This window comes from Poecilia mexicana, unplaced genomic scaffold, assembly GCF_051168715.1.
Source record: "Poecilia mexicana isolate PSO_F unplaced genomic scaffold, ASM5116871v1 scaffold_6, whole genome shotgun sequence".
Taxonomy (NCBI): domain Eukaryota; kingdom Metazoa; phylum Chordata; class Actinopteri; order Cyprinodontiformes; family Poeciliidae; genus Poecilia; species Poecilia mexicana.
Window position 1 is genome coordinate 26,481,304 of NW_028263375.1, and position 18,039 is coordinate 26,499,342.

General features: G+C 39.6%; 1 protein-coding gene across 2 annotated transcripts in view; it reads left to right on the forward strand.

The window, feature by feature from the left end:
- The window catches only part of LOC106917264 (alanine and arginine rich domain containing protein), a 31,309-nt gene extending 16,042 nt beyond the window's left edge, over positions 1 to 15,267 (forward strand). For both annotated transcript variants that reach the window (XM_088006495.1, XM_088006497.1), the window contains 20 exons: positions 1,169 to 1,199; positions 1,287 to 1,428; positions 1,933 to 2,146; positions 2,278 to 2,461; positions 3,081 to 3,227; positions 3,369 to 3,831; positions 4,478 to 4,983; positions 5,095 to 5,247; positions 6,070 to 6,245; positions 6,932 to 7,025; positions 7,176 to 7,202; positions 7,612 to 7,689; positions 8,468 to 8,602; positions 8,697 to 8,809; positions 9,029 to 9,155; positions 9,889 to 10,179; positions 10,298 to 10,533; positions 10,679 to 10,922; positions 14,307 to 14,352; positions 14,442 to 15,267. In XM_088006495.1, coding sequence (XP_087862621.1) covers positions 1,169 to 1,199; positions 1,287 to 1,428; positions 1,933 to 2,146; positions 2,278 to 2,461; positions 3,081 to 3,227; positions 3,369 to 3,831; positions 4,478 to 4,983; positions 5,095 to 5,247; positions 6,070 to 6,245; positions 6,932 to 7,025; positions 7,176 to 7,202; positions 7,612 to 7,689; positions 8,468 to 8,602; positions 8,697 to 8,809; positions 9,029 to 9,155; positions 9,889 to 10,179; positions 10,298 to 10,533; positions 10,679 to 10,922; positions 14,307 to 14,352; positions 14,442 to 14,572 — 3,538 coding nt within the window. In that variant the 3' untranslated portion in view covers positions 14,573 to 15,267. The remainder of the gene's footprint in view (positions 1 to 1,168; positions 1,200 to 1,286; positions 1,429 to 1,932; positions 2,147 to 2,277; positions 2,462 to 3,080; positions 3,228 to 3,368; positions 3,832 to 4,477; positions 4,984 to 5,094; positions 5,248 to 6,069; positions 6,246 to 6,931; positions 7,026 to 7,175; positions 7,203 to 7,611; positions 7,690 to 8,467; positions 8,603 to 8,696; positions 8,810 to 9,028; positions 9,156 to 9,888; positions 10,180 to 10,297; positions 10,534 to 10,678; positions 10,923 to 14,306; positions 14,353 to 14,441) is intronic.
- Positions 15,268 to 18,039: the final 2,772 nt, after the last annotated feature.

Sequence of the window (18,039 nt, forward strand, 5' to 3'; positions counted from 1 at the left end):
CACACTCGTGTAGTGTGCGCTGGACATTACACAAAGAAAATAGGAAGGGAGGGTCAGTAGAGAGCACCGGAGCTGAGCCTTTTTCATTCAGTGTCATCAACAGCAAGAAAAAAAGGCAGAAAGAGACGATAAAGCCGATAATTAAAATGAGGTCGATAGGTTTAATTTATCGTGCGATTAATTGATATATCGTTTATGGCAACAGGCCTACTTGAGGGATTCTGGGTAGGCCTTACAGGCAAAGGTTTTTATTTTTATCTTAAATGCAAAGTGTTTTCATTTTTTTTGTACCGTTTTGGCTTAATTACTTCCATGAATATGTTGGGGGTTTTTTCCAGCATATTCCCCCTTTTTTGAGTTTGTGTGCTCCAGTTAACGGTTAATCGATTACTAAATTAGTTGCCGATTATTTCAATTGTCGATTAATCAAGAGTCGATTAATCGTTTCAGCCCTATTGTTAGCATAGCGTGTGGTAAAAGTATTTGCTGCCTTAAGCTTTTCTTCTGTTTTTGCTTTGCTTGTTTGTTTGTTTTCAGGTCACCACCAAACTTTTATTATTAAAGACAACCTGAGTAAATACAAAATTCACTTTTCATTTAGTTAAAGTGTACCTAAAGTTCTCTGAATAGCTAAGAAAAACAAAGCTTCCAAAATGCTTTTACAAGTTGTTGCTACTAAGGATGACACAATCAGTTTCAGAGGCAATCGTCAACGTAGGAACCAGGAGGGTTCAGATAACATTTTTCCCTTAAAGTGATTATTTGAAAACTGCATTTTGCATTTACTCAGGTTATCTTTCTTTAAGTTGTGAGGGTCTGAAACATTTACTTTTGATAAAAGCATACAGGGGGCTTCTTTCAACTTTGCACATCTTTTATTACACTGCAGAAAATAGACAAATATTCACAACATACAACAAAAGTACTTTGAAAATATATCTAAATCTGTTTTTTTATTGCTTTTATAAGACATTAAAATGTCAAATTTGCTTTTATCAACCAAGTCAGAAATATCTTGCGTTACAGCAAAAGCTTGCAATTGCTTTCTCAACAATATACTGCATTATATCATTACACCTTCAGTATTTTCACTATGTTCGTGCAAATCTTTAGAATTACTGTTTTTTCTCCTTGTTTTTGTTTTTGTTTTTGTGTTCGTGCGGCTCAGGTCTGCGACTACAGGTCAACAGAAAAGCAAGGTACAAACAACCAGATCGACTACACAAACGAGTGTTGGATTTGAAACAGATACGGGAATAATTTTATCGTCATTTGTTTCTTTCCAGGTCCAGAGTCTCGAAGACTTAAGCGTGCCTGACGATCTGGACGAACTCACCCAGTCGTCCGACACAGACGACGCGGACTCACAGGCTTCAGGCTACCATAATGCAGCCTCCTTCAAGCAGAAGCTGGAGTCATTCGCTTTGGGTAATAAGCTTGCGCAATACATGAGGAGTTATTTACTTTTCTTACTTTTTGTTGCAAAATAAAAATAGATAATCTAGTTTTACAGACAGATGGATTTGTTGGCACCCGTGGTGAAGCTGTGTCTAAAAATAATTGCGTTCTTTTATCGGAGCAGAATTGAACTGAACAGTGTAGATATTAAAATTTTAACACTTTTAATACCTTTAATGACATTCTGTTTTTAACCATTTCACAGGTGGCACAAATTCTAATCGTCATTTTAATGGATGTATCTGAAGCCTTTTTAATTATATTTGAGCTTTTTAAAATCAACTCTTCTGTTTAGCCATTCACTGTGGGCGGTGGTGACTAAACTGGGTCATTTGGATCAGTTTGGTGGCCTGCATCCAAAAAATGCAAACAGTTCATCTCTTGGTCCAAAACACACGGCCAAATCAACGACGGGTTCACCAGACGCTGAGTTGACCTTCTTCCATGACCATCTCACTGTATTTCATCCCCCAGATCCCACAACTACGGCAAAGATACAGAACATTTTCCACGAGTATGAGCGCTCCATTCAAAAACTGCGAAGTCGCCATGGGTATCTGTCGGAGAAGGTGAACCAGCTGGAAGCGGAAAGAACGTCGCTGAAGGGCTTACTGGAGGAAGTCAGAGACGCTAGGGCTCTTCTGGAGCGCAACCAGCTGGAAATACAGACTGAACTCACAAACATCAAGTGAGATTTTTTGTTGCTGTTGTTGTTGATTTTTGGGCTAACTTTGAAATGGTTTCCTCTGGACTTTTTATTTTTTTTAAATATATATATATTTATGTACTTGCTCTCTTTGTGTTGCACTTGGTGTGAAGATTCCAACTGAAACAAGAGCAGGAGAATCGCCAGAATGCCTCCATGATGTACGACACCACCAAAGACAAGCTGAAGCGGGTGGAGGAGCAGCATCAGTTTGAGGTCCAGGACAAGCTGAAGGTGGAGCTGTCACTGAGGAACATGGAGCTGGAGATGAGAACGCTCGCCAGCAACATGAAACAGGCACTTTGTTTTTATCTGCCCAACTGTTTAAGTTTTTTATTTTCCTGCTAGAAATGGAGATGTGTGTTATCGATTAATGAGTTAATCTAAAGTTGATCAATCGACTATCGATTAATTGGTAAGCAGCCATTTTCTTTTTTCTTGTATCAAAAGAGATGACCATCTATATTCTTTATGCTGAATATGAAAAAGTACATTTTATATTTTTATAACTTTTTGTGTCAGATGTGTTAAATACTGACTGAAAAATCAGCGGAAATTGCAGATTTTTTTTATCTGATTAATTGTCAGCATAATCAATACAATAACTGATGACTAAAATAATTGTTAGTTGCAACGCTGGTGCATCCCTTGTTAAAAACATGTTGCCTGTTGTTAATTACTGACTGAAAATCAGTAGAAATTGCCAGGAAGAAATTTTATTCGATTAATCGAATAAAAAACCTGGCAAAAACCTGGTTATTTTAGTAACCATATTTGGTTACTAAAATAATCTCTGGCTGCATCCCTATTTGCATCCCTCATTAGATACATTATGTCGGTATTTATGTTGCCTCGCTCTTTGCTTGCATGTGTGTATGTGATTCTAACGCCTGTGTGTGATCTGTTTAATGCTCAGCTTGAAGAAGAGCAACATGAGACTCAGAAGTTGCTGGTTCAGGAACGCACCTCCCGGGCCATGCAGGAAAATCTGCTCAACAATCACCTCCGAAAGCAGAAGGAGATGGAGGTGGAGCACAGGAAAAGCATGAGCAGAAGCAACGAGGTGATCCTCTAACTTTCAATCCGATCATCTCAGGATTGTTTTTTTTTTTTTTTCCCCCCCCAATACTGTTATTTGTTGCGCTTTTTTAAACACAAAATCCAGACGGACTTACGGTGATGTTTTTGTTGTGATGCGTGGTAGGCTCTGTCTCAGCTCACCGAGGCCGGCGACAGGGAAAGAGAGCTGCTTCGTCAGATCAGTTCGCTGCAGGAGCAGCTGACCACGATAAAGTCAGACTTCGAACATTCCCAGGCAGACAGCAGTCTCAAAGAAAGCACTCTTGTGGAGGAGAACGAGGCCCTCAAGGAACAGCTTGAGGACATTCGTCAAGACCTCAAGCACAGCAACGAAACCGTGACCCAGACTATGTTTGCTTGCAACAACCAGATATCGGCCCTGAAGACCGAGTTGGTGAAAACGACGAGCCAGCTGGAACAAGAACGACAGACTCGCGAGACGCTGGAGGCCGAGGCCGAGTCGACTCGGTCTCGCTTGGCCGCGGCCGTGAAGGAGATCGAACTTCGCCTGGCGTCTCACGCAGAGACAGAGAAAGCTCTGCTGAGAGAGAAGGAAGAACACCAGAGACAGAAAGACCGACTCACAAGTGAGTAGAGAAGTCCTCTGGTCTGCACATACAATTTTGCAGAGCTGCAGCTAACAGTTATTTTAGTCATCAATTACTCTGACGATTAATCGATTAATTGGATAAAATGGAATGGGCACTTTCTGGGAACAACATATTTACAGCCAAAGAAAGACCTTTTTTTTTATCTTAAATGCAAATTGTATCTATTTTTTGTACAGTTTTGGCCTAATTACTGCTGTGAATATGTTGTTCTTTCAGCAAATAACCTTTTTGAGTCTGTAATCTCCAGTTAACGATTAAACGTTAACTGGAACACCTGAGACTTTTTTCTGGAGGAAAAATTAGTTGACATATTTTTCACTTAATTGATTAATCATGATTATTAAATTGCTAAATTAGTTGATCATTTTATTATTAATTAAACAATTGACTCCTAAACTAAGATTTTTTTCAATTAATCAATTAATCACAAGTCATCGTTTGTTTCAGCCCCACAATTTGTACTCTAAGCATGTAATATTGCTTTTTGTTTACTTGCCTGCAGTGTGCATTTTACAATTATTGTTTAACTTGTTTATCCTCCTAATGCAAACCACATCTCTTCTCTCTGTTTGTAAACATTGATGCATTTTATTGCTTTTTTTTATTTTTTTATTTTTTTTAGATGAAATAACCGCTCAGCGCGAGGCAGTCAGCAACCTGAAACAGAAGCTGACCAAGGCCGACGCCAACACAAACAGCATGGAGAACGAGGTCCATCGGGTCACTGCGCAGCTGACGGAGAAGAATCTGCTGCTGGATGCCCTGCTGAAAGAGAAGGACTATGGGATGGCGCGTGCCAAGGAGCTCGAAACTGCCCTGCAAGCAGAGAAGGAGCTGTCTAGTCGCAGCATAGCGCGCCAAGAAGCAGCCGAAGAACGCCTCGCCCATGCCCAAAGTGAGACCATGTTGCTTCGGCAGCATCTGGAAGAGGCCCAGAACCAAGCCGCCGCGAAGGAGCGCGCCATAACTGAAGCCCAGCAGCGCTTCAGCGACATGCTGACCAAGCTGCGCGCCGACTGTGAAGAACGAGTTCATCTGGTTGAAGAGAGAAACAGGGAGCTCGCCAGCAAGGCTACTGAACTTCGTGATCTGAACCTCAAGTTAGAGGAAGAGAAGAATCAACGAGAGGCGAGACTGAGGCTGCGTAGCCTGACTAGAAGTTCTTCAAAACATCTTATATTCCCCCTGTAGGACTGCTAAGATGCTTCTTTATATCTGATCTTGTTTCTTTCTGCACAGAACACCTTGAGGCAGCTGCAGCAGGAGCTGGCCGACTCTCTCAAGAAGTTATCGATGTGTGAAGCTTCCCTGGAGGTCCTCACACGCTATCGCAACGACCTGGAGGAAGAGAAAGCTCGGCTTCTCAAAGACATCGAGAGACTCAGAGAAAAGGTGACTGCAGGACGCAGCTCTCTTCTCTGAAACGTGATTTATTACGAGACAATCGGTCAATAAATCTTCTGCTGGAATATGAGAAATTGTAATCACTAAGTTGAAGTTTATTATGTGATCAGGGCCTGACAAACATTAAAGCTGGTTGAATCTTTTTTTTTTTTTTTTTTTTTTTTTACATCTTATGGCAGTGCCATTAAAACACGGTTTTTAAATTTTGTTTAAAAAAAACACACATTTAAGAGTAACAAACATTTCTATTCAGTCCACCTGAGTCAAGAGATCAGAGAAAAACGTTTTACTGAAACTACAGTCAATTACAGTAAAATTGAAATTATAGTCAGTTTCTGGCCTGTCCTGCTACCTATTGTGAAGTGAACCTCCACGCTAGTTTTAGGACTTTTTTATCCTGTAGCTGGTGGTTTTTTTTTCCAGTCTTGCCCTGTATTTATCTCCAGACAAAATTTTCCTCAGCATGATACCACCGTCACCATGCTTCACCATAGGAATGGTGTATTTCATGGGGCCATTTTGGGTTTTTGAAAGCACATTTCAACTTTGGTCTTTATTTCCTCCCACCCAACATATTTGTAAAATATTTTGGAAACCAAATCCAATTTTTTTTTCTACTGAAGAATTAATTACTTCCATTTGGTGAGTTCTCACAACAACAATAATAGTTTTATATTAGGGTGTAATAAAAAAAACTTCAAGACTAATCAAGAGGATTAATAGCTGCTTTTTCTATATATATATAAATGAACCATGAAGTACACTTTTTATCTTTGCTCTTGAGTGTTTTGTTTTGTCTGTATTACTTAGCTTGAGGAAACCGAAGAGAAGTACTTTGAGGCTGAGCGACTTATGAGCAGTATGAAAGTCAAATTGGACGAAACGGAAAAGGAACTTAAAACTACCAGACATAAACTCCAGGAGGCGGTGGCGACCATCGTGGCCACTGAAATCACCACCAAACAGCTGGAGGAAGCGATGCAAAGGTACGTGCAAACACACGGCTTCAACACAAGCGCTGATTCATAGCGATCCTTTGTATTTATTCTTAGAGAACTGCGTATTTGAAGTTTTGAAGTAAAGTCTACAAACCATGTGATTAGATACTATGTGCAGATTTTTTTCTGTAATGTTAAAGTCTGCAACTGCAATCGATTAATCTATTGATTATTCTGATGATTAATCGATTAAATTTTTTTTTTTAAAGCACATTCTACAGGTTTTTCATTTAACCACATAAGCCTTTTTTTATACATTAAAATAATAAATTTCCTTTTTCAAATAAAAAAATAAATGTTTTTCTGCCTAAAATGCAGTAACATAGCATTCCTGCAGTAAATCTGAACCTGTTGAAGCTAAAATTGAGCTACTTTAAGAGTTTCGGCTAAAACATATTTAAAAGGAAGGGCATTTTTATCTGAAATGCAAACTGCATATAGTTTTTGTAGTTTTGGCTTTATTACTGCTGAATATATTGGTTTTTCACTAAATGGCTGTTTTGTTTTTTTTTTTGTTTTTTTTGAGGCAGCGATTAATCAATTGCTAAATTAGTTGACGATTATTTCAGTTATCAATTAATCACGATTAATCCGATTAATATATATATATATATAAAATCCATACAGTCGCAGGTATTTGGGCCTGATTAATAGAGAATGTTAATGTCGCCCAGGATGGAGATCAAGAACGCCAAACTGGAAGGTACTACGAAGCAACAGGCCGATAAAATTGAGGCTCTTCAGAAAAGCGCTCAGGAAGCCGTCGTGGTGAGTAACCCGTTCACCTGCTCACACATGGTCTCAATGCTCCACGTCTCTTTTGAGCTAAAAGGTGTCATGCAATTCTGTTAAATCAACTATCTGAGTTTATGTGTTTAAGTCAGTTTTAAACTTAAAGGACATACAATCTTTTTTCAGCGAGCTGACTGCTCACCTGGAGGAGGGGTCAGTATTGTGACTGTAGGCGTAGTTTCTCTGTGTGAGGTTCTTCCTCTGTACGCTGATTCATTTAATCTTTTTTTTTATTTTGAACTAGAGATAAAATAATCCTCTTAATGAAGTGAAATAAAACATGTTTTTAGTGTCAGAACTCCAAGCTCATGTGGGAATAAGTATCCTGGTGATGGAGAAATGTCTTTCCTCTCCCTGTCTTCTTTTTTTTTTTAATCTTTGTCTGTGGTGTCTTTCTTTCAGTTGTGAATGTATTCCTGATTAATGCATGTCACTTCCTTTAGTTTGCTTTCAGCTTTCTAAAATCCTAACTTGATTTTTTTTTTTTTTCAGCAGTAGCAGAAACACAAAGACTATTTAATTTTTTGTTTTGTTTTGCTTTTAAATCATGTTTTTTCTTTAGGTTCGTGCACATTTGGAGGAGCTGGTATCGAACCTCCAAGGCAGCAAGATTTCTTTGGAAGAGCAGCTGAATAAAGAGGTGAGTGGCTTCTATTGTTAGTTCGTCATATGTTTCATCAGTTTATTTGTTTTTATATACGATGAAAACGAAAACGTAAGTTTAGGACCGATAAAATGCCTAAAAATACATTCTCATCCTAATTCCTTAGTTGAAGTCATAGGTTTACATACACTCAATTGTAGGGATTGACTTTAATCTTTTGACTTTTAATGAATTATCTGAACAACCTACTATAAAGCAATAACCTTTAATTGATTTTATTAACAGGAAGTGAGTGCTCAGATTTGAGTTTGTGGTGGATTTTCTCAAAGGTTTTAATAGGATTGGGGTCGTTGCCATTCCAAAACCTTAAAGCTGCAGTATGTAGCTTTAAAAAAAGTTTTTTGTTTTTTTTTAACATAATCGTTAAAACCGTCACCACGTCCTGAAAGTATGAGACAGATAACAGATAATGTATGAAAAATTTGAGCACATTTGTCTTCTCCAGCTGCAGAAATGCGCCGCTTCCAGTCAGAAACAACCAATAAAAGGCAGGAGGAGTTTCTTAGCGCTGTCAATCATGCTTGTGCACGTACAATTCAATGTGGCCATTCTAAGTAGCTTTAGCATTCACGGCAGACTCCAATGTAGGGAACTAGCTCTAGCATAGCAGGGAGCGATTGCGGGGGTGTGAGCAAGCGCGTGCACGAGGTTTAAAGGTTTATGGTTTATTTTCAAAATGATTTAAAATGAGTGACATCCATGCATACAGTATAAACAGAACCGTACTTTGAGCTTGTGTGTTTTTCTTCTACAGTTGCACAAACAGAGCATGCTGTCTAACACCATGCAGGACTCTCAGGCCCTGTGGGAGGAAGAGACGAAGAACCGCTCAAAGTTAGGACTGCGCCTGACAGAACTTGAAAGAGAAAAAGGAGAGCTCACAAACCAGGTGTTCACACTGTGATAGTAATCTGAGTGATATGATGGTTAAGCGTCACTCAGTTGAAGTGTGAAGAGTCACTGAGTTGTTCGTTCTGGTCTAGATGGAGCTTGAAAAGAAGAAAGTCAAGAAAATTGCAGAGCAAAAGAAAGCGGTTGACACTCGCCTCGATCAAGAGATGAAGAGAAACATGGAGCTTCAAAAAGAAATGCACAGGTGACTTTTGGACTCTGTCACTGGGCAGTGGGTGATCCTGCTGCTTAGAGCCAGCTAGAATCCACTAGAACCAACTTCTTGGCTTTGTGGTCCACCAATGTCTGTATCCTTTTTAAGTCCCCACTCAGTTATTTAGTACATTCAATCAGCCTAATGTTAGCAAGTTTAGGATATTTTACTTGATGCTTTAGATATTCACTCTGTGCGTTTATATTTAAGGCAACGAACTTTATTAAAAAGTGCAAAGAAGAAGCTGCAGGGCCAAGAGTCTGGAGGAGCGAAATACTCCTCTATGAAGAGCCCTCACCGGAGACAGAGTCAGGCTGACAGCTGGATGAATGACAAGGTTTGTGGTGCTGATGCTGGCTTCAACACGACCTAATGTGCTACTTATACATTATATTTTGGTTTTTAGAGTCAAAAAATCAAACAAGACCATTTCACAGTTTTTGTTTGACTCAGTTTACGACAGGGTTCTGAACCTGGGTTCTAAGGTATTTAACAAATTATCTAACATTAAAATGCTTAACACAAAAACATTAGCTCTGCTTTCCTAAACCGCTAAACATAAAGGATTAGTGGAAGCTAACACTGAACTTCTAAGCACAAAAATAGTGGAAGCTAACGCTAAACCGCTAAATACAAAACAAATTAGCAGAAGCTAACGCTAAACTGCTAAGCACAAAAAAAAATAGTTGGAGCTATTTTCAACACGAGACTCGCAAACAGCCGCGTCCTCTGTTTCTTATTTTACTACATGTCATTATTTTAAAGTTGCAAAAAGAGGATGACCAAAGTCAAAAATGTAAGATGTGTAACATTTTATGGCAATAATTGGCTTGAAAGGCTCAAAAACAGCCATCATCCTGAAGTGTCTAATGGGATACAGGGCAAACGTGCGACCTGAGGGGTGAGCGTCTTAATTATTATGCTTGTATCCACAGTCGAAAGATTTTTAGCAGCATGTTGCTGCCCCAAAGGCAAGTTGTTTGTACCAAACTTTAAATGAACATCCGTGCAGTGCATCGCCTACAATCTCCCCTTGCTTCTTGGCCTTCAAATGTCTCCTCCGTCTTCAGGTGGAGGAGCTGCAGGCAGAGCTGGAGAAGGAAACATCTCGTCGCTACCAGCTGGAGCAGATCAACGAGGAGCTCCAGGACCAGTTGGCCTCCATGAAAGGTGTGGGCCGTAACCACGGCGAGCTGGAGAGAAGCAAGAAGCACCTGGAGAGCGAGGTGGTGGAGCTGAGACGCCAGTTGGAGAACAACCAGCCCGACCAGAGTGTCCTGGATCAGTACCGACGTGAAGCGGAGGAAAAAGCCCACCAGGAGGTGCAGCAGAAACTAGAGCAGGTTAACCTCTTCCTACAGGTAAAGAGCTGAGACAAACCCCAACAGAGAGGAAATCAATTCACAACAGCAGCGGTGCTGATGTCGCTCTTTGATATCGCCCGCCAGTGGGATTAACAACGATTTGTGCGTCTCTCAGTCCCAGGCGGCGTCTCAGGAAGCACTAGATGAGATCAAAGCCACCAACGAGGCCAACCTGCGCTCCCAGCTGGAAAAGAAGATCCGAGAGCTGGAAGGGGAGCTGAACCGAGCCCGCACCATCCAGCAGGAGACGTTCAGCCAAAAAGAGTCCACGCGCTCCGAGCTGGAGCGCTACCGACACCTCTACAACGAAGAGATGCGCCTGCGGATGTCCCTAGCTGCCAAACTGGAGAGGTTAAAATGCTTTTTGAAGAAATCTGTTTCACTTTGTAAAAAAAAAAATTATAATAGGTTTGGTAAACTGGTAAACGCTTGTTAACAAATCCCGAGCTGCTATAAAGATGGCGGTGATTAGCGTTTTCTCGTTTCCCATGAATAGGGCCAACAGCCGCCTCTCCGAAGCCAACTCCAAGTTGCTGAGCGAGCGCAGCAGGAGTCTTATGATGGGAAACGTCACAAGCGGGAGCCTGATGGGGCCTTCTCTGGACATGAGCGCCTTGGCTACACCAGCGAACCCCGGGACCTCAGTGGGGGCCCTCAACAGGAACATGAGCGTGGGATATTCCCTGCCCAGTACTGAGTCAGACGGACAGAACCAAAGGGTGGAGGACTACCTGGCTAAGGTCTGCCCAGTCCTTCAACTCTCACTCACTTATAGAGATTAAAGAGGAAATCTGTGTTCTTGTATATTCCTGATTTCATTTTTTTAAGAACAAGTTCATGTAACTGCAGAGATGTTAGTTATAAACAGTGACATCTCTGTAGTTTCACCTCATAGTCAGAGACGTGTGTTTGACGAGTTACATCAGGTCACCCAACAGACACTTTAGGCTTTGCAGACTTTTTTTGTTTCTTCCTCCTGTTTATTATTTCTGTCTTTTCACTATTACCTCTAACTTGTCTTGTATTTCTCACTCTTTTAGCTTCTAGCTCAAAAGTCTTTTTCTCACTTCTCCTCTCTTCAGCCAGACTCATAACCAGGTGTGTTCTGTTTTCAGCTGAGTGTCTGACTGGTTGCTGTTTCATTGCGTTGCTCGTGGCTTCAGTAGAGAAAAAGCTGCCAGGCAAAGCAACAAAAACTTAGCATATTTTGTGCTTTTTTTGAAATATAGCATAAACAGCTTGAATTTTCTTACATTTTGCAATGTTACAGCCTCAAACTTGAGTGATTTTTTTTTTGTGATTGGAAGTTTATTTTATAGACAAAGTTGCACATTATAGTGAAATGGAAAAACCTCTGCTGTGCCTGCACAGCTAAAACAACACTAGGTGGCGCTCCTGTGTTGGCTTTGAAAGCCAGCTGGAGGCCACTGTTTCTGTTTTTCTCTTCTTTTACTTTCTGCCCCTTTTTTTCAGCAACTTTAGCGATAAAACTTTTTCACTGAAGAATCAGTTTAAGTTTGGTTCTATCTCAGGCCTGAACAGTTTGTCATTCAGTATAAAGTTAATCTGAGCTTTCCAAAGTAGTATTTAAAGCTCCACAGCTCTTCTTTTATCTGCAATGAATTCACCTTGAATATTGAGATCGTAACTGGTGCAGTCGTTGGTCACAGAATCGGGTACAGAACAGTTTTTATCTTCTGTTTTGCTTTCAAAGGTTTAAACGAACCCTGAAGTTTTCAAGTGTCAGTGTATCTTCAAGAGAGAAGTTATTATTAAGCAACTTAATGCAAAAAAAATTATAAAATATACTCAGAATTATCAGAAAAAGAAAAAAATTAATACATTTACCAAACATAAAATACTTGTATACTCATGCCGGCCAGTAGATGGTGATAATGTTCATATTGTCACATTGTAAACATCAAGGGAATACAAAGAAAGATTAATCTGAGCCTAGATGGTAGATCCTCCTAAACAGATATTTTTGATCATTTCCTCTCAATAACAAACTCTTTCAGCAACTTAAAAAAGAAGCATGTTTATTTAAAAGATAAAATCTGTCAAAACCATATAGTGACAGGTATTTCCAAAGTATGTTGTGGTGTTATATATTAACCACAATCTCTGTTTGTGTGTATTAATTTTAATGACTATATAATAAAACTATTAATTAATTTGGTAGGGATACGACAGCTTTACATAACACTTTTACTGTTACATTGTCACTGTTGCATTTATATTTTAGTTATTTATTTTAATGAAAGTCCATACAGTTAACCAGCAATACGGCAACTGGGTATTGCCATATTGCTGATTTATTTTGGTTATTTCGAGTGTGTGTGTGTGTGTGTGTGTGTGTGTGTGTGTTTGGGTGCGTCTTCATTCATCTTGGTATTCTTGCTGCGAAAAGGTAAATACATCATAATAATCTCTTTCAATGGATGGCAGTTAGTACACAGTTTTAAGGAACTAAAACATGATGGGTCGTAGTGGGGTATGTTTTTGTAAATACTCACCTCTGCCATTTTCCATCCTGACAGCAGGTGTGCGCAGACAAAACATTCCCCCAGAGGGTTTGTGCACGACTCATTAGCTCTGAGGCTGCACCATAAAAAAAGGAAGTGTATCTAAATGCAGTGTTCGTCCATTGTTCATGTTGTTGGTTTGTGGTTCGGTAACAGTGTAGGTCTACAGTCTTCCACCGACAGCATTCTGAAGCTTGTTTAATGCTACCGTTTGACCAAGCAGCAGTCCAGCTCTTTTTCTCCTTAGTTCAGGTAAGACGCTTCTAAAGTTGTCATTGGTCCGCAGCTGCAAAACAACAGGAACTCGCACTTGACGCTATGTAATAGATACGACTGGCTCATGAGCATATATTCATGCAATTTGACATTTCGGAAATAAATTAGCATAATAAAACGTCAATTTCTGGAGGGAAAAAGACTGTCAATTTTTTTTTCTTTTAACAGTTTTGGCGCTATGATGAGGTGGGCCCTTTTATGAGCCGTATCGAAATTAGTGTATTCGGCGAAAATGCAGTGAAAACACTTTTTCCGCATTACCTGAGTCACATGATCATCAACCGGATGTCTCCATTGGCGCAAACCACGAAGAAGAATTCAACAGGAAGTAGTTGGAGGATCGTGGTGCTACATGCTTTTTAACGTCTCACCGCGCGAGCAAACTTATTTACGTGTGATTTTAATTGCGTTTCTTATTTAACAGAAACGCCGCAATTTCCGTAATTGTGTTTTTCCGACATTAACGGAATATTTATTAAGTTTTGCGTACGTTTGCGATGGAAACGCAAAGGTACGTTACTTTAAAAGTCGCTCCTTTTAAAGTAACATTTTTATACACTCGGGGATTGTTTTGCTGGAGATCCATACAGTCAGCAGCCGTCCAAGTGGACACAGATTAACAATATGGCATTAAAACTGTACATGCATTTTAAATTGTTATGTAATGTTCTATTGTCTGGAAGGAGTTTTTGTTAGCTGCAAGCCATTAAAATAAATAGAAATAAATGATTGAATTCCACCAGTCAGTTGAATAAATCTACAAATATGTATCGAGATTCACTTTTTGAACTGAAACACTGAAATAAATGAGCGTTTTGATATTAGTGTTTCCTTAGCAAACATAAACAGCACAAACATGAAAGCCCTGTTTTATAAGTTTGAATAAAGCAGCGGTAAAGTGGGACAGGTGTAAATTAAATCCTTATCTAGATCATTTTTATTATAAAAACATATCAAACTGGACAAGCCAGAAATTGAATTTATGCGCTCCACTTCTATCCCCACACAGAGCCAGGCGTATTAGTTTGTACTGGTCTGAGGAAGGGAGGTTAATTTATTCAGATTTTACTTAAAAATGATTTCTGCAAATTTGTTTTTCAGCCATTGAGGAGCTCTTTGTATACCACAGCTTTCAGATCTGTGAAGAGCTTGAAAATTTTGCATGACCTTCTGTGTTTCATGTCAAAAAAAACAAAAAAACCCCAGCTTTTTCCCCCCTCTGGTGTGTTTTCTACAGTGATGTTTCTCAGTGGCTCTTCTCGCCCACATTTCACACCCGCGTTTTGTTTTTGTTCACCTGAGACGCTGCTGTGTTTTCCCCAGATGCAGAGAGAGCTGGACAAAAACATTTCGAAAGAACTGAGATACGGTAAGCGCAGCTCCTCCTCCTCCACCTCCTCCTTCTTCACCATCTTTAGGAAGGAGCCTCAGCAGGTGTTAACCTTGGCCCTCTCTCAGCCACAGCGGAGCTGGACGCCGCCTCGGCCCGTCTGTCCCCGGTGGGCTCCGCCTCCAGAGTGGAGCTGGACCCCCTCAGCTGGGCCACGCAGCAGTATTTGGAGGTGCTGAAGAAGAACCGTAGGATCTGACCGCACGTTTCCGCTCGTCACCGGAAAACTCTAAAGCCAAGACCAAGATGCTAACGCTATTTTTCTTTTTCTTTAATCCTGTTGTCATGAAAGAAATAAACTTGACTGCACTTTGCACTTACCCTCCCCCCCCTCATGGAGTGAGGGAGGGACGAGACTCTGAACTAAAGACGACCTCAGAAGTATTTGTTTTGCCGGCTGAAACTCTAGTTTTGATTTGTGAATTTTGGTGTTTTGGAATTGCCGCTTTTAAGTATTTGTATTTATAATCATTTTTGCCAATTTATGACATTTGGTACATGCCATCCAATGGTGCAATATCTGTGTTAGTACTAATATAGAGTTGTGTCGTTCTGGGTTTATTTTTTCTTTTATGTAATGAACTCTATATACTTGAACATGACGAGCTGGAATGCTCTCCAGCTATAAAAACAGGGTGACCACGGTTTTACATTTCATCTTGTTGTTGGTTTGATGAAAGGGACAGCCGGTTTATGTTTTGTTCCATTATTTTTTGTGGTTTTTTATTATCTTAAAATACTGTAAAAAAAAAAAAAAAAAACATATATGTATAAATACACAGAAAGATTTTTAATGTAATGTTTCATTCGCTGCAAGGGAATCAAAAGTTTGTATTCTGAATATATTAGTATGTAAAATTGAATAAATGAAAAGCTATATGGAGCATACATGAAGGATTTGTTTTCAGCATTTTTTTTTACCTAAATACAAAGTTTGTTTTAATGTAATCTATTGCAATATGTATTTTGCTGGGTTTATGTTTACAGTGAAGGAGAATATAAGATGGACAGCAAATGATCCAAGCTGCTCAGATCTTACAGCAAAGCATTCCAAAAACGTGACACAGAATGTCTGTGCATCCTTAAAACATCTTAAATCCATTATTCTTTAAAAAAAAAAATAATTAAGGCCTTAAAATATCTTAAATTCACTGAAAATATGTATGTTGGCCTTCAATACATCTTAAATTTAGTTTTTTACTCTGGCAGGACTTTTCTGTCAAGTAAAAGTTTCTTCATTATGTTCCTCGATAGCTAGCTGCTCATATACTCTTGCTAGTTAGCTTTTTTTCCCCGTGTGTAGTTTTATTTGTCTTAAATTTAATTCAACGTGGCATTAAAAAGTCTTAAATCTGACTTGCTAAAACCTGCACCTATACGCTGTAACACTTCCAGCTCTGCTTTTGTTTTAGTTGGGATTAGTTTTTTTTTTTTTTTTTGTCTTTTCTTTTCTTGGAATACAGCCTTTGGTTTGTACCAAACATGCACTCTGTAATGTTGTCCAAACAGCTGTTTTGGACACGAGAATATTATTCCAGAATTCCTGAACTTTATTTGTCCTCATTGGCAAACGATTTGTCTGAATGTTTTCGTCGTTATAGTCACTGTTCACAGATAAAAATCACATAGTTCTACACAAACATCACACATATTTAAAAAATTAATTAAAAAAAAGATAAAATGCTAAAGATCACTTAAAAAGAAAATATAATATTTAAAGAGATATTTGGGAAAAGCATAAGATTGTCTTCAGCTGCTTTTTAAATGAATCCGGACTTTTTAGACAACATAAAAACACACATCGTAATATTTGATATATTTTTTAATGCATGACGTACATGTAATTCTGTACTAATATTGATGTGGATACTTATGACATATTCAATGAAAATACAAGTTCAAATAATCAACAAGCAAGAGCAAATCCTCGGTTTTTAATTTGTTCTCTTAATTTCTGAGAACTCGCCCTGATCCTGCAGCGGCTGTGTGCAAAACCCGCTGAAAAGTCCCAGGTTGGTGTCGTTGAAATGAAAGACGCCGCTCGCCACCGAGCCTTGATGCTCAACCATCTTCAACCCCAACTCTCATTAGCTGTGTTTTGATGTTCTTTAAACCCACCCACCCGCCCCTCTCCTCTTCTCCTCCCACGCTCGCAAACATGCGAAGCCTGATGGTATGCGCCGCTTTGGAAACAATTTTCCTCTCCTATTAAGACGAGACGGCGTGTTTATGATTGCCCCCCTCTGGTGCGTCTCTCCAGGCTTTGATCCGTCAGATATTCAAATCTCGTTACGTTTATTTTTGTTTCCTTTATAGCAGATGGGCACATCTGACAGACTGACTATTAGGTGTTTTTATTTCGCCGCCACCCGTTTTTTTTCTTTTTCTTTTTTTTTTTTTATGCAGACGCCACTTCGTACCGCACCTTGTTTTGATTGAAGAGGTTACTGCCGTTGTCACGCAGCTTTGGAGGCAGGCGAGAATACAAATAGGCAGAAACTGAATAAAGGGGAGCATGTTTTATTTTATTTATTTATTTATTTTTGAGAAAGGTTGAAAGCAATCTGCTCTTCGTTAGGTCGTCTTCTGTCTCGTCGTCTCAGACTTCCTGTCCAACAATCTCTGTTTGAACCCTCAATAATGTCTGATGAGATTGTCATTACGGCAGGATAATTTATTGTTAGATTATATCCATCATTTTTTAATTTTGCTTACAAAATACAGTTATTTTACCCTTGTTTTGGCGCCCCTTCTAGCGTGGCGCCCCTATGCGTTGCATGCAGTCCGTTTCCACTTTTTACACCACTGGTCTGAATTTTGGTGTTTCCATTTGAACTGAACCACAAATGGTTCAGATGTGCATAAAGTTTCACTTACTGACCTCAAGCAGAAGGTCTATTACTTTAAATCAAAGGCTTTACACTTCCAGTGTTGGAAGATTACAGGTTTGACTTCTTTCCTGCGCACCTCTTTTTTTTTTCTTTCTTTTTTTAACAGCTAAAGAACAGGACAAACACAAAACTTGTCATCTCTCGCTTTAATCCCTTTTCACGTGTGTCAAATAAGGCACTTTTAAACATAAAGAAGATGCTTATTGTCTCCAGATCTCTGAAGGATCTGAGCGAGCTTCATTAGAAAGCTTTTGAAGCGAGACGACAGCAAAGACGCGGAGTAAACAGCCAAAAATAAACCCTAAGTGCCGATAAAGACGACGCTGTCAAGACTGCGCGGTGGAGCAAAGAGGCTCGTTTAAATCACGTTAGAGCAAGTGAATCAGATTTAGGCGTCTCTGTGGCCCACAATGCATTTGGGTTCCGCCGAGGGCCGACAACAGATTTCTAATTTAGAGCATGGCGGACGGGCGGCGTGAAATAAGCGCTCAGGTTTGTTCCACTTGTCAGCCTGGATTTGTTGTGACCTTTCTGCCCACAGCAGCACAGCTACTGTACCGCAACAGATGCAGCAGAAAACACGAGACCACGAGTCTGCGGTACGTTTCCTCTCAAAAGAACTTTAATTATTTCTGATTTATTTGTTTCATGTTTCAACCACAAGCTTCCGGGCATTATATTGAGATTTTAAGTGACGGCACAACGCACATATGTCCAAATATAGACATAACCTGTGTAATCGTTAGGGCTGCAACAAACAATTTTTATTAATAAT